This window comes from Myripristis murdjan, chromosome 10 (genome assembly GCF_902150065.1).
Source record: "Myripristis murdjan chromosome 10, fMyrMur1.1, whole genome shotgun sequence".
NCBI classification, from domain to species: domain Eukaryota; kingdom Metazoa; phylum Chordata; class Actinopteri; order Holocentriformes; family Holocentridae; genus Myripristis; species Myripristis murdjan.
Window position 1 is genome coordinate 20474517 of NC_043989.1, and position 17105 is coordinate 20491621.

General features: G+C 42.4%; 1 protein-coding gene across 1 annotated transcript; it reads right to left on the bottom strand.

Annotated features, from left to right (window-relative positions):
• Positions 1-1426: 1426 nt before the first annotated feature.
• Positions 1427-16755, bottom strand: mapk9 (mitogen-activated protein kinase 9). Its single transcript, XM_030061858.1, has 12 exons — positions 16544-16755; positions 9669-9815; positions 9146-9275; positions 8689-8747; positions 8375-8513; positions 7796-7961; positions 5841-5912; positions 4852-5034; positions 4237-4361; positions 4079-4142; positions 3877-3948; positions 1427-3683 (listed from the first exon to the last, which is right to left on the bottom strand). The coding sequence occupies exons 2-12, from the start codon at positions 9782-9784 to the stop codon at positions 3547-3549; spliced, it is 1263 nt and encodes a 420-aa protein (XP_029917718.1). The 5' UTR covers positions 9785-9815; positions 16544-16755; the 3' UTR covers positions 1427-3546.
• Between the last annotated feature and the right edge of the window lie 350 nt (positions 16756-17105).

Genomic DNA, 17105 nt, shown 5'->3' on the forward strand with positions numbered 1-17105 from the left:
TTCTCAGAACCATTTCCGCTCAGTTCTTTGCTATAAGTTGCCGTGACTGACTACGATGAAATTATCGGCTGTGTTAAGTTTTAAAAATATGATTTCCACACCATGTAATTAATGTTATTCCTGTATTCAATCTACAACAGAAAGCTATCGCTGAAATACTGTAGAATTATCTTAACCAGCCACCTTTTGAGTGCATTATTTGTGCATAGATCCATGATACATATTCACAAAGCTGTTTTCCTATGGTTAAGTGGCTGAAAAAAGAAGGAAAACAGAGCAACCCATGAGCCTGACCTATAGAAATAGATCTTGTGTGTGGCACTGGAAAGAGAGCTAATTTAAGGGCCCATGCTGCTGACCTAGACAAACACATACCTCATTTATTGCTGATATAGATAGAGCAACTCTCAGTCTGTGGCCATGCATGCTGGTACTAGTGTGGATAAAAGACTAGAGGTAAATTACATTCGGTTTAGTTTGTCAGTGTTCACACAGTGTAACAAAGCCTATCAATAATGTAGAATTAAACAATTCACTGACCAAAGGAGAAGACTGAGCGGTAATGCTTCACTTCCATCTAATTTACTGGGACCCTCCTGACATTGCATTGCTTGGCTCCTCTCACTATGCCGACTTATTTTCATCATCTTTAGATTCAACAAAAAGTACTCCACACAACTAAACAGGTCTTGTGAGAATGACTGTAGAGATATTTGATGACATTGCAAATATCAGTGTAAAATCTTGCCCTTCCTTTGCTGTGGTCATTTCTACTTGCAGTGCAGCTCTCTGGCACAATTCTGACAACTTCCACTTGAACCGAATCCTGAAAATCTGGATGTCTCTCAGATTTACTGTTAAATCAACCACTTGCTCTATCTCTCACTTCTAGCCAAAGATAAAACAGCCTCTCATGGCTTGGCCAATGATTTTCTTTTTTCTTTCATGTGCTCCTCATGTCTCTTTCCTTAGTCTGGAGCAGAGGAACGAGGCGCTGCAGGTGGAGGTGGTGGGGTTGAGAGCAAACCTTGCACAGCAGCGGCGCTGGTACCAGGTGGTCCAGGCTAAGATCCTGGAGTCTGAGCGAGCCCGGGCCGCCGCAGAGCTACGCAACGCGGCACTGCAGAAAGAGATGGAGGGGTTCTTTGACACCTTTGGAGAGCTCAACAACGAGGCCATGAAAACCGAATGTATTGTCAGGAGCTTCTGAGAGAACAGATGTGTGTGATGAGTGAGGATGTGAACAGTGTGTGCAAGTGCAGCATAAAGAAGGCACAGGACTGTCTAAAATCTCTAAAACTTGGAGATTACTTGGATATTAGATAGGGAGTTTGTGTATACCTGCTCTGAATCAACATTTTCTATCCTGTTGGGGGAGGTGTTGGGTAATATGTAACTATTGCTAAAATCAGAAACATACAAAGCATTCATGGAAGATAAAACCCATCCTTGAGGATGTCCATTTTATTTGAGGAAGGGCGAAGATGACGGCCAAGTGGTAGTATTGTGGTCATTGCAATCACATAGGACATCTTTGAAAATAACAAAATAAAAGAAAAAAACAAACAAACAAACAACAAAAATGTGAGATGTACAGTGTATACAATGAAACTTTTTTTTTTTCCAAACACGGTAAACGTACAAGATATTCTGAACATGGCAATGCTCAGTCCTTATCCAATAGGAGGCAGGGAGTGAGTTGGCCACTCCCCTGGTCATTTAAGGCATGATTGGATGAATAAGGTCATGATTTTTTTTGAAAGGAAAACAGTGTACGATATGGTGCTTAAGTCCTCGTTGACTCCATAGTGTTGTATTTCTGCATGTCCATCACACTATGCAATCAGTCCACAATGAGCAGCTCCACAGTCCATTTCCGAGGATCAACCTTAAGTTCCGATCTAGAGCTGCAGGGTCCAGGTTTCCACTCGGGACTCTACAGTCACGTCCACATTTCTACACCGAGACAACTCTCTGCTTTGTATTGCTGGGCCAACGTCCTCCACAGACTTTGCCTTTGCAGACGGGATGAGTGCTGTCTTCAAGGACAATTCAAAAAAGAAAAGATGGAGAGTGCTGCACAGTACACACTGATAACAATTATACATACATACAGGCTTACAAGAGAAAAAAAAAATACAGCATCTCTCAGATAGGCTTTTAGAGCCAAGAAGACCAAGGTACTGTAAGTAAAAGAACTGACCTGAATGGAGCTCTCTTTATAACAAGAACTGTCCTATGGGCATCATTTATGCCACCATGCAAGTTAAACATGATTATTTGTGTTTTCAGATGCCTTTAGATGTGTTCTACATGATGTGTGATTCATGATTTGTTTCATTATTTTTCCAGTACTAATGGAATGGTTTAGATTCGAAACAGCCCACGTACTGGGTTGTCTATGAAATGCTTTGACAAGAAACTTGATTTCCATGGGCCCCAATGTCATCAATTGTGTGCAACACTTTGCAAGAACACAAAAATAAATACGATTACATGGATCTTTTTTTCTCTCTCCCAAATTTACAGGATTATGTTGTTCTTTTGATATACACACTGATAGTCAGTACCTTATGTCAAATGGGGTGATTGCAAGATATAGTTCAACATGTACACTGAATTTCTAAACAAAACAAATACACTTTTATCTATTTTCAATAAAAGGGTCTACATACACAATGAGTATCAGATCATGACACCTTTACATACAGTACATTATATCAGGAAATAAAACTGTAACACTGCAACCACAGCTTCCCCTTGCTGTCGGGAGTAAAAGCTCAAATTCACATCACTCAAGCCAATTAATTAAAAAGAAAGAAAGGAAAAAAAAAACGTGGGAAAGCACCACTCGGGATTTCGCAATACTGCTAGCTAGCTAAAAGATCGACCAAAACAACGGATTAGTGTTTGATCATCAAACGGTTGGTTCGATCAACTGATTGTAAGCTTTTGTTCACTTCGACATAACATGCAGGAGAGCAGCCGGCAGCTGTGGTCTATGTTCAGTGCTTCTCTGCTCAAATTTGATGACAAGAACCTCTTGAGGTCTCAACTCAATATTCACTAAAAAAAAATAAAACTTTTTTTTTAAGATACAGGCATAAAGAACAAACAACAATCACCCAACCTCTTCCGGGTCATCTGAAAATCAACGTGGATGCATACATCAAAGTAGACATGATCAAGTCTGAAAATACCCACAAAGAATTTTGAATGATAAACCTTTGACCAACAGATAGCATAACGTTGACCTCTAGGCAGCAGTCCAAAACAAAGTTTATGGGTGAAATCGATGGGTTCAGTAAGACCCATCAGATCACGCACAAATCAAAATAGAAAAATAGAACTATCCATTGAGGCTGATGAGAGGAAAGAAAAATATTTAGGACAGAAAGGACAATGGGTAAGAAGGGAGAAAACAGGGGGAAGAGAGAGAGAAAGGTGACGGCTGATTGATATTTGGATATGATGTATGGGAGAAGAGGAGGGGGACAGTGAGGCAGACAGACAGGCAGAGACATGTGGCCATGCTGTGGACTGTGTTCACTGGCTCTCGTCCAGCGGTCCCGTCAGTGTGTCGATGCTGCTGCTGTCTGTGTCCGAGGCCAAGGTCTGCTCCGTGGACATGGACGAGATGTCGTTGGCTGACGAGGACTGGGAGGCCGAGCCGGACACCACATCTGACACAGGACATGCACACGGTGGAGAGAGAAAGTTTAAGTGCTTGTCGATTGCAAAGGCTTATCGCAGCTGCCCATACCAATGTATCACAAGCTTATACTTCTTTCTTTTTTTTTTTTTTTTTCCAAGATCCTTAAAGCAGGTTGGTATATGATGTATGGCAGAAACTGAAAGAATGCTTTGCAAATGTACCTGAGCAATCTTCTTTCATCAACCCATTCTTGTTCCTCTCCTCCCAGTCAATAACCTCTTCATAAATGAGCTCTGTGGAGGAAAAGAAAGTGATCAGTGTCATTATCACAAACTTCCTCTGTCGTCATATTTGCAATGCAAAAGGACACCTGAGCTGAGCATGTACTACTGATGGATTTCCCTAGAGGGCAGTACGTCCTACCTTTCCACTGCTCGATGCTGTGCTCTCTCTCCTCCAGCTGCTTATCTGAGATCTGGGGAGGAGGCTGGGGAAACAAAGAGAAATGAATCACAGCAAAGTAAGACATGAGCGTGGCACTGATAAGAGTTACACCCCTGAACTGTCGCAAGCCTGCTCACCGCGTCTGCCTCAGCAGGGTCGTACCACACATGGATGTAGGGGTGATTGAGGGCCTCCTCCACGGAAATGCGGCTCTCAGGGTCGATGACCAGCATTTTGGACAGCAGGTCCCGTGCTTGACCCGCTGTTATGGCAACGGAGGAAGGGCACTGTTACTATGGCAACACGACTATGACATCACTTCATTTAGGCAGTCTTCATGAGAACTGATGACTTCCTCTTGCAGTGATAACATCTCTCAAGATGCCAGTATTTGCTCTCTTGTTCTCCAGCTCTAAATGCCACATATTAGGGAAGAACTGAACAACGTCTGTGGCCCTTCAAGAAATACTCTAGACAAGATGTATAAGTCCCAAATAAAAGCCCTTCAAGCAGCTTATTTTGTTAGAAAATGACATATTATAATGCAGGAAAAAAAACACACTTAGCCACAGTCTGTACATCATGGCAATATTCTGGGTGAAGCCTTCAACTAATTTGATAACCTAAAATTTCTGTGAAATGGTACTGCAAGGTGCATCAGTCAAATTAATCAAATGTAACCATACTATACTAACTCTACTGTTTATCTGGGAGTGCAAAATTGCATGTAATGAGACATGTGGGTTTCTTACTCTTTAGCTTGTCATGTTCTGAGTCAGAAGGGAAGGCCCAGTCGGGGAAGAGATCAGCGAAGTTCACCCCGGGATACTGCGGTTTGTTCATCACATAGTTCCTCACTGTCTCCATCAGGCGGTTCATAAACTCCAGACTCGGCGTGCCCAGAACTTCGATCACCTTGTTCCACTGGTCGATGTCTGGACATGCACTTGTTATGGAAAAAATCTGCTTCAACATGGGGATGTATTCAGGCAAATGAGAGTGATGCGTTTAAAGCAAGGGCGTGGAATCGAATGACATATCACCTGTGTGACTAAACGAATATACCCCCTCTAATTCTGTTATACATGGGCTGTAAATCCAGTGTATACCCAGTGTTAGATAAAAAGCAAAAAAAACAAAGATTTGGACATTCAAGAACACTGCTGACCATTATAACTGCAGCTAAAGCCTTTCCTGACCCCAAAAAACGATTCTACTCCATTAAACTAAGGAACACTACACCCTGACAAAAACACCTTAGTCTGCTGGAAATAGACATTACTATGGAGAGGAGGTGGTGGGTGGAGAGGCATCTGAAACCATTAGAAACAGAGAAATAACCAATATAAATGCAAATGATTTGAGCCGCTTCAAGTTGATTCCCTCTATCAATTAAGGGGCCAGATGGACATCTGAATTCCAACAACTCCATTGATTATCACTGAGGAGGGAAGACAGCAGCCTTCTGTACACATCGGGTTCTGCTGAAACACCCGAATGGTCCTATTCAACAAAATCATGTTGAAGGGGACAATCGGAAAATGACTAGGCAGACAAGATAAGAAAGACGGGATGGAGTACCAAGACCTGGGGAAAAAATAGGACAAGAAAATAGTCCGGACAATTGAGATATGCGAAAGGCAAATAAAGGTGACAGAAAAAGAAGGGGGAAAGATGGAGAGTTGATGGAGAGTGAAAGAAGTGAGGAAAAGGGGGAGACAGAGAGAGCGGTGAAGGATACGGTCGGTGCCCTGGAAGATGACGCTGCCCTTCACCATCTCTCCCATGATACACCCCACTGACCAGATGTCCACTGGGAACAAAGAACACAAACACAACCACAAATACACACACACACAAGCACACACATACATATCACAATCAATAAAAATAATCACGACATCAACCATATAATACAATTCACAAAAAAATGTAGAGTAAAATGACATGCAAGTCACACAACTGAACATTTATGATGCATGAATGACAAATTCTGAAATGGAGGTGCTTTTTTATTTCTGTTCATCCTCTAGTCGTGCTGTGGCCTGATGTTCTCGCCATATTCATCTTCAGCCTGGCTTTCTTTTCTCTCTCTGGGTTGGGAACCAGACGCAGCCTTCCAGGCGCTTCTCCTCGGCTCTGCAGCTCTGCTTATCAGTTTACACAGCTGTTGCGCCGCCTCTCTTGCTTTCCGTGTGCTCGTGTGTGTGTGTGTGTATGGGAGCTTGGCAAAGTCTGATGAGGTATGGCTCTCTCTCTGAGTCAACTGTTTGCTTTAGAGTGTGTATTTCTGACAAATAGGCTTAAACTCCTCCCTTTTCCCTCTATTTCAGTATCATTGGACTTAAAAGCTCTTTGTGCTCTGATAAGGCCTTGCTTCAGGGCACTTAAGCTCTAGTTCACACAGGCAATACATAAATCATAAACTAAACCTGTTCAGTGTTTACACTTGTCATTGTGCCTGCTATTACGTGTTAGTTAGACTTCCTAATTCCTAAGATTTTTTTCTGTAGCCCAGGTCACTGTATAAAAACTTGCCAGATAAACAGTAACCACTATCACATTTTTTAATCACACTGACTTCAGTAAGAGGATGTGTCTTATCAAACAGGATTCGTTGTAGACTTGCATTAAGTTTGCTCGTGGCAGTGAGTTATGAGTGGAAAGGAAAAAAAATGTTAAACTATTCCTCATTTAAGGAGGATGATGTGGAACCTGTTTTAGGTCTCTTGTGGGTCCCTTGTCCCAACACTGAGAACCCGATTATTAACACCAAGCACATAAACAGGGAAGGATACAGTCCTTTCCAGGGAAGAGGATTTTGTGAGAGATCATTTCAGCCATTATGCAGCCAACCGACCACAGGTCCACTAAGGCAGCAAGAACATCCGTTTGTCATCAATTATCAATAACGCCAATGAACCACAGCTCAAATAGATCCCCTAAACATTAAATGTGCATTTTTTCTGTTTTTGTTAAGCATAACAGAACTAGTTAATATCAGCAGGGATTGCTGAGAAGTGGTGAGTGAAAGAAGTAACCAGCACAGATTTCTGCATTCAGAAACACAGTCTTCTGCAAATGATGCAGCAATCTGCAAGCCTGGGGAGCAAGTATATCTGGATGTTTTATCTTTGGATTGTTATTGTATCCAGTAGTTAGCCCTCCAGCTAATGTTAACCAACAGCAAAAATAAGTGTAATTTCCGAAATTTTCTAATCCACATGTTTAATATTATCCTTTGTTGCATCTTTGTGCAGCTGTTGGAGACAATGTCAAGCCAAGGTCTGCTCAAATTTGGCAATATGTCTCTGCCTTGCTTTCAGGCAAAAAAACATTACTCAGAAAATACAATTTTAAGCCAAAATTCATATCCGGCTTGTGCTTGAAGAGGGGCCAAGCTATGTGGCTGTTTTCACTTGGTGGTGGTATTTGATCACTGAACAATTAGAGACTAGCAGTGAAGATAGAAATTACATTACACAGACTTTATCAATTTAGAATTTGACCAGGGAAAAAACAAAAACTATGATCAACAAAACCAATGGATCATTAACATAAACAGCTTGCTTGGAAAGAACGTGACACCTCCAAAGGACATTTGTTTAAATATGTTTCAAAACTGTTTTCCACTAACTCATGATTAACATGGCTTTGCAATGGTTCACATCAGTGCTGCTTGGTTCTCCTCCTTACCATTCTCCTTGTACTTCATGCCCAGAATGACCTCTGGGGCGCGGTAATATCTGGTCACCACGTAGGGGGTCATCATGAAGTTAGTGCAGGCTGTCCGAGCCAAGCCAAAGTCCAAGATCTTGAGAGTGCAGTCTGACTTCACAACAATGTTACTGGGCTTCAGGTCCTGTGGGAGAAGCAATATAATTTATAGAAATATAGACATAGAAATATATTTCCCCACAAGCGGTATTTTCAATTGTGAGTGGCGGGATATTACAATGAACCCCTAGGTATTCTGGAGAAAACTGGTGCACTAGTTCATACTTGTTTCTGGAATATTTAGTAGATCACTTCAGTAGTATAAAAAACAATTTATTAAAACCTCCTGAACCATCTTGAAATACACTGGGAGCAAGTCAAATTAGAGTATCTTACCACACTGACAGTTTTTTTTGCTCCATTTGCTTAAATATAAGATTTTGCGACTGATGGTTAATTAAATGACTTAAGACAGTGTGTGAAAATATCCTTGCTGTCTTATTAATCCCCTTTGTTCCCGTCCTCTCCACTCCTCTGCCCACAGCCCTGCCATCTCACCCGGTGGATGATGCCAGCGGAGTGCAGGTGTCTGATGCCACAGAGGATCTGGTAGAGCAGGTAGGACATCCTCTCATGGTCCAGGTCCATGTGGATCACCTGGCACAGGCTGGCATCCATCAGCTCCATCACCAGATACCTGGGAGAGGAGGAAGGGGTGGTAAGGGTAAGGAAGGGATCAATAACGGGGCAAAAATACAGTCAGAGGACACAAGCAGAAATAAGGAAAAGCTTCAGCTAAAATATCTGAAATCTGCAGGAAATGACAGTGCAGAGTAGATAGTTAAAGCCAAAAACACTCCGCTGCTACTCACAGATCCTGGAATTCCTCCAGGGACTTCTGAGGCGTGAACACATTGATCAGACGGATAATCTGCAAGCAGAGAGACAGGCCATTAGTCCACTATGTTAGTCTCCCATCTACATCCACTGCACAGTGGAGACTGAGCCAAGTGAAGGGAGAGCAGTAAGCGGGTTTGTCTGGATTCTCTCACTCTGAGCAAGAAATTATATTTGAAATCCAGTGAGCTGACCTTTCCTTTTTCTCAAGCTTGTGTATTATTTCTATTTTTAACTCTGTGCTGTCTTGGCAGATGATGTAACTCTGCATGTCATTTGGTTTGACTGCCACTAATTTTCACTGTCCTGCAGCAATCTAATACGGTTAGTAAGACAGCCATAGCTGCATTATTATGTCACACTAAAATATCTGCATTAAACAGATATCACCCATGAGGTAGGAGAAAGAGCTTGTATTTTTTTTTGTCTTACATTTTTGTGATTGACACATTTGAGCAGCACCAGCTCCCTGTAGGCGCGCTTTGCGTGGGTCTGATTCTGGAAGGGCCGACACAGCTTTTTCACCGCCACCGGTATACCAAGGACTGAATCTAGAGCAGAGCTGGGTACAAACAGCAACAGTGGTTAGCAAGGAAAACAAAAATGATATGAATAAAGCTGATGCTTGACACATAATAAACTTGACTAGCAAAAGGTGAGCTACCTATGCATTCAGGTTTTAAAAAGGATAAGTTACTTTATCTTCACTTTAGACACTGGAAGCAGAGCATTGTTGCACACTCCCTTGTTCACAGGGTGGAGCAGTAGTTGCTCAATAGTTTGAGACAATAAAATAGGTTTTAACACACAAAGTCTGTGTGCATGCTCTGACACTGGGCTGGTGATGGACACAAAGAGGGGGACAAAAACATAAGGATTCAAACTGATAGCAAAGACCATACTGGCTCTGCATGTCTCAGGCCTGTTTTGGTTGGTCACTGCATGGTGGCCTCACCAGACAATGCCTTGGGCCCCGGAGCCGATGGCGCGGAGCTGCTGGTAGCGTTTGAGTACGGTGAAGGTGGAGTCTCCCACCTGAACGCTGTAGAACTGGCCCTCCGCCTCACTCATCCTGCTGAACAGTCAGGACCACCAGCACTGTCTGCAGGGGGGCCAACAACAACACAGAAAAGCACCAAAAACACCATGAGTGTCTTCACACCAGGCAGTGCAGTTGTAGAGTTTCCTATCTTCAAAAGGCCAGGCAGAATGATAAACAAGTCACTGCACATCAAAAGGCCTACATCACGGTGATAAGCTTATTACAGTGTTAGAAGAACTTGGAGCACTCTTGTCAATCCACTGAATCACCAAATTGATCCACGGTGAATGACAGGGCCTAATATGGTTACCATCTGTGAGGCCCTGGCATTACTCACTTCATTTTCAGCCCAGACCACAGCCAACCAAGCTATCGTTCCAAAACACATCCAGCGCCGCTTCACAGGCCAGTTTGTTCATCAGATTAAAGTAAGAGTGGGTTGGATCTGAGGTCACTGCTGCAAATGTTCTGCGGTATGTGTGTTGCGTGTGCGTAGAGGAGAACACAGACAGAGAGAGGCTGACAGCTTTGAGATCCTGAGGCTCTCCCTGCTGTCTAAACATACCTCTAACTGCGGCATGTGACCACATACTCATGTACGATAAACACATACATTTTACAAACACACCTAGTGGCATTCATGCACATGCAGCATTAGGCTCAGGCATGTTCACTCTTCTCTGCTCTACATGCATTTTCACCACAAGTGTGTGCAGCCATCAACAAGGACTAAGCTAGTGGTTATTATACGCTGATGGATGTCCATGCCTGTGTGTATTTGTGTGCAGCCACGTGATGCATTTCTGTGTGTCTACAGAGATATAGCAGTGTTTGCGCTGATGTTTTAGAAGGAGGAGGAGGAGTGTTATTCTTGGCCAGAGGGACGGTTAGTGTGTTTCTGTGTGTGTGTGTGTGTGTGTGTGGGCGAGGACACAGCAGTGTGTAGCTATGCAACAGCGGACAGTCACGGCTGTTTGCTATTCCTTGACAAAACAGCCACAGGTTAAATGGAGCCTGATATTTCAGCCTTTCTGTTTGACAGGCGAGGGGGGCACAAGCAGTCACTCATTTTCATGCTTGTAGAGAGAAAGAGCGAGGAAGAAAGAAGCAGCAGGGTTGAGGCCGCTATGATCAAACAAGGCTAGAAAGCACCCCAAGCTTCCTGAATTGTAAAGCCGCTCCATCTTGGCCATGGCACTGTGACAGCATTAAAAAGAACTGCAGCCTGGACTAAGAGGTAAAGACTTCAATATTCAAGATTCAAGACTTTGACAAAAACAGAAGTACTCATGGTTTGGGTGATTTAAGAAAGATCAACAGGACTTAACAAATGTGTGAATAAAAAAAAGATATATGCACATACACATCTAGGCTACATGCATACACATACTAGTCACGTGTACGCATACATACATGTACTTGCAGCGCTTGCAACTCATTTAAAGCAGAAGGGGTGCAAATGCAACAAGAAACTGCACTGCAACTAATAATTGTTATAGTTGTCACTTCATATACAGGTTATTTTTTCAATTAATCGGTATATCTTGAAAATGTTCATCCCAAATAACCCAAAGGCATGTTTTCAAATTGCTTCCAAGGTCTGGCAGCAGCCAAAAAAAGTAATCATATGAACAGAGACAAGCAAGCAGGCCTTAGCATTTGTGAAGCTGTAACTAGCAAATGTTTTGTGTTTTTACATGACAGATGACCAAAAAACAATTAATGGATTATCAAAATTAGAATCGATTAATTTTGTTTTGACTGGCTAATTAAGTAATCATTTCAGTACCGAGAAGGAAACAAAACTGCCAAACTGTATTAATGCCTTTTTCTAATGCTAAGAGGAAACAGTCAAAATTCATTTAGAGCCACATGTTGAAAACAATGTAAACAAACAAACAAACAAACAAAACAAAAAAAAACATTAAGGTTCAGTTTTAGAGGGAATTGGCAGTTTCCTTTTGAGTCTAGAAGTGACTGGTTGTGGTTCTGTTTTACTTGACTAGTGAGATCAGTAGAGTATAAACAAATCTTCTCAGTGCCTGCGCATGTCAGATAGAGTTAATCATCAAGCACTGACATTTGTCACCGTCTATAGAGGTCTCAATCATGAATGCACATTGTACTGCAGGGCTGACTGGCCATGTATGTCCATCCATTTATTTTTAAGGCCATGATGGACAAGCCTCCCTATTATTAACAAAGCATTCATGAGCTCTGTACCCTCTGCAACAGACTGTACATAGAGGTGAAAATTTAAGGAAGGTATTATTATTGCACTGCTTGTATTGAAATGTGCTGCTGCTCTCATGGATATATACTGATTTCGCTGAGACCAACCTGGTTAAATAAGTAAAACAGACAAATTAAAAAACCTGGACCCCTCCTCCACATACTCTTCTTGCTCTTCCTCCTTCTATCTTTTTCCTCTTTAAACACACACTCACATACTCAAACCCTCCCACTCACTAGCACACTTTCACTTCCCCTCTGATTTCATTTTCTTCATCAGGACTATTTTGATTTGTTTACCTTGTCTTTTAGTGCCTCTCGTTGCAGCATTTCCCATTAGGCTGTGTGTTTTGCTGCTATTTGGATGGTGCTATCGAATTACACTTCGTTTTAGCTTGTCATATTGATTTTTGTTTCAAATTTTTTGTTGATAAGCCCCTTGGGTTTCTCTCCTGCACCCATCGTTTTTCTTGTCTTCTCTGTTGTTTTATCATTCTATTTTTGTCACTTAACTTCTGTTTTATCGCTGTGCAAACAAACTAAACACACACAGACACAGAAACAGGCACACTGAAAGAAAATGCGCCTTCAGATGTTGGAGGTGTGGGTCTTCAGCCACACCATTACTCAGATGAAAAATGAATCCTTTCATCTCTCTATCTACTTTCCCCCTCTGCCTCCCTGGCTTCCTCTCCCTCTCCTCCCTCTCCATTCTCATGTGAGAGTCCAGCTGGCTCCCTCCCTACACCCAAAGGGAGAGCTGCCTAGACATTTACTTTTTTGTCATGGCTCTCTTTCTCTCTCTCTCTCTCTCTCGCTTTCCATTTCCCTTTGGCTTCGTCTGCCTGCGTCGTTCTTGTATGCTCCCATCATCCTCTCACTCCCCTACCCTCTCTGGCTTTCTCCCTTCTTCCCTGCAGTCCTCCCATCACTTGCCCCTCCAGCCAACATCTCTACTGTAACAATGAATGTTACTAAGAAAGATATTTTTGCATGGGCAGAGCTTAATTCTTTTTCAGAGCATAAATAAATGTATTAATGATGAGAGTATGGGGTGATGTGGAGCCAATGCCTGGCATATGAGGTAATTTTCTCTGAAAGGCAATGTAGTTACAGCTATGGATTCAACTGGGGATGCCATGATACTGGCATGTTGGTAGTTTACACCGATACCAGTGACCAGTGATACCAACAATTCTCGATACACTTTATTCAAAGCCATGGCAAAAGGTGAAATCCCAACTGCAAACTGCATAGGGAAGAACTGAGCAACACTTCATCGCATCACTGGAAGCTGACAAGCAGGTTTACCAATCATACAAAATGCGTAATCTCAGCTGACAGAAGTCGGATGTGCGGATGGCGCTTATATGGGTGTGTAAGTCTTGTTGTTGTAGCTATCACTCATACAGCAAATATTTAAGTGTTACAGTTACCTAATAACATTTACACATGAATAATACATAAATTGATTTCTTTTTTCCCCAAATATACACAAGTTATATATAGTTCAAAATGATCAGTTCTACATTATTAAGATCACAGTTTATTTCAATATTATTTAATATTACCACAGCAGCAGCAGTAGTAAACTTTATTTATGTTTGCCTTGATGGCATTGCAGGGCATTTTTTGAATGAAAGGATTTTGTTGGCTGAAGTTCTCTTAATCAGCATTCCCTGATCAGGAGTAAGGAATCCTTTTTAGGAATACTGTGGAGAGGAAGGCAGCCAGAGTCTCAGCACTGTTGGATTAAACCATTTGGAAAAGGAGTGGCAGCGACAGGGGTTCACTAAAATATGTAGCAGGTGAGTGGACCAACCGTATGTCCTTCATTTGCTGACTGTCCAATCAAACCAACCAACCATATGACGTAGTATGAGAGCGCCAGAACTAAACAACCAGCAGCAACTGTGATGATGAAATGGAGCAAGCATTTTTTTAGGCATATTGTTCCTTGTTGGCATGTTAGTACATGATTCATGCTGCTTTTGTAAGGAAAACCTACACTGTTGTTTCTGTTTTCCAGCTCAGTGCACTGTAGCTTCTCAATGCCATCATCACCTGAGCCACATTGATAGTTGATTGGTCCAGCCATTTCGTGGCTTCCAATGACACTTCAGTTGTTGTGTGGCCACATGGTTTTGTGAGTGAAAATGAACTCTCAGGATCAGCTGGCTGTGCGAGGTTATCAGCCTGTTCCTTCAGGTGAAAAATGAATCAGCCCAACAAAATACTGATTTCAAATTAGAGGAACTGTATGTAATGTCTGACAATAAGCATAATGGTATGTGCTCTCATATTGATTTACACTGTTGTATGCATGACTGCAAGATTTGAATAAGAACACTGAGTTATAGAGTAAGGGATCAAGTTGTGTTGATACTACTGATACTAAAAACACAAGCACTGGTAGGATATCATTTTCAAAATTTTGATATGGACTTGGCACCTGATTGTTGACTCTTGTGACATCTCTAGATTCAACACAGCACAAATGTACCTTGTTTCACAAATAATCTGAGAGGCCATTCTCAGAAAAACATGTTGCATCTTTCAGTATGGAAACTGCAACAGGATAGAGTGGCATTTTGTTCTTTTTTTGTCCCGTTTGTTTCAAACTCAAACATCTGCTGTACTGGCACAGCACACATTGGAATATAGAGAACACCATGAAGGGATCATTAATCACAACTGAAAACAATTACAGCTGCAGGCACAGCATATGTACAATCCTTCACTTACTGCCACAGCAGGAAGACCTAAGCTAAGTGTACAGCTGACTCAGCATGGCTCTGGTTACAGGCGAGGGGACAACTGATGTCTAGTGACAAGCAATCCCAGGTAAGTTCAACCACACACACACACACACAAACACAAACACACATACTCTTAGATTATAGCTGTAACCTGTGAGATGTAGGGAATTTATTCAAATTCAACACAATGGGTTTGGTTAGACTGGATGAAGCTTTAATGACCCCTGAGAGAAATAGTGCTGTTGCAGGTATGAGGACACATCAAAGAAAATATATAAAACAACTGCTACATATTAACTGGTGCATGAATGTAATGTATGAATGAAAATGTGAAATGTATGGATTCTGGCAATAACACAATGTGCACAACCAGCAGCAGAACTTCCGAAGACATAGGACAATGTGAGATGTGTGCATTTGAAAAGGTGATAATTATTACAAGCGCACTATAAAACACTGAGTGGAATATGAGAGGATGAAAAAATATATTGTATGTGAAAAGATGGGTGAAAGAAGGTAAACTGTATTCTTTTCCTTGATACATAGTTATGAAAGGATATGGGTTTGACAGTTTTCAAGGGGAATTTTATGCAAGTGATGTGCTTAATTTTTGAGCATCCTGAGACTGGCCTTTGGTCCAAATTAAGTAAAAACCTCCTGTGCAGTTCAGTCCAGTCTGGAGGTCTGACGTGGCTATGGCTCTCAGAGCGGGCTGGGAGAGGGTGAGCTGGCTATGATATCAGATTAGGCTGGCATTAAGAGTCAGCATCTCAGCCTGATGTAGCAGAGTTACAAAACCACACAGGGGCGGTTAAACCCACATTCAGGCTGCTGCTGTTCAAGTGTGTGCATCAGCTGTCTGCTAAGGCTAACGCTGCTCTCTCTACAAGGAGGAAATGTGTTAAAGATGTGTTAATAGCAACAGATGCCAAAGCAACATGTGTTGCTATTGACACGTGCTGTGTCGAAACATGGTGGAAGATGTCTTTTCCTAAACTAAACACACAGACGACACCTACTTAAGTGCATGGTATGATGCCAGCGTGTGGTGTTGGCTAACACAACCCATGCCAATTCTATATGCCTGGACCACTTCAATGATCAGACAGGCAGATGTGTTTGAGGTCCTGACGTGTTGGCAGGTAGTTACACCTGAAATGCCACGTAAAAAAGCAAAGTTGAGAATAAATATAGCATCGGCTCGTATCACGCGAAGGCCTGCGTCTTTTAGACATGATGATGTTAATGATGGGCCGAAATACTGAGACAGTTCAGCCGACATGTCATTCATTAGCCCAAATATGCAGTGTAACTTAGTAGGCTAAGTATGCACTGTACATTAACAGAAAAATGTGGGTTTAAAAAACAAGCCAAGATAAAAGCCAAGCTGATTTTCAGATTTCTACGTCACGTACAGTATTCCTCCACTGATACACACACACACACACACACACACACACACACACACACACACACACACACACACACACACACACACACACACAGAGGCATGAAGTCATTGCGCTCACCGGTCTATGACACGCCACGGCCACGGCTCTGTTGGCCGTAAGTGGCCTAATGCAGTCAGAAATAATCGGCTGATACCAGCGGAGCCACACTAACCTACGGCCCATTAAACTAACCTCCAGCTTAGCAGGCTGCGAACTCACCGAGGCCTACACACCCTCTCCCCCTCACTCCGGTCGGTGTCAATGCGGTAGTCGGGCCGGAGCTCAACTGAAAGCCCGGACGGACCAACGGACAGCCAGGCGGCAGCGGCAGACACACAGCACCTACCTTCTCCCTTCGCCGCTCCCAGGACACTCCCATGCATCGAAAAGACAAGAGAAACAGTCCCTCCGTCCTCCGGGCACAACCGGGAATCAGAAAAGTTTATGAGAACAATTGTCCGGGCTGTCACGACAGACAGGGCTTCCCAAATTCCTAGCTAACTCCAGCAGAGACGGGTGCGGAGGAGGGGAACGCCACAACAAGCGAGAGAGAGAGAGAGCGAGCATACGGATGACGTCATCACGCAACGTGCGACGGGGGCGCAAACTTTTTGGCTAACTTTTTTTCCCCACTCTTGCCTGTTATCCAATGACAGAGTAATACAATGTAGCACGCGCATTAAATTAGGAATTAGCTGTTACCGTGTCAAGCTGTGTTACATAATTACATAATCAAAAAAAAAAAAAAAAAAAAAAACAGAGCTGCATTAATCCTATTATAAATGTCAGAATACTATTCAAATGTCAGCATTGCCTTTAATCCTAATAAGACACAAAATGGGATTTAAAAAAAAAATGCATCATTAAAATACACCATTATGAGCTCACTATTGAATACCACAAAAAGA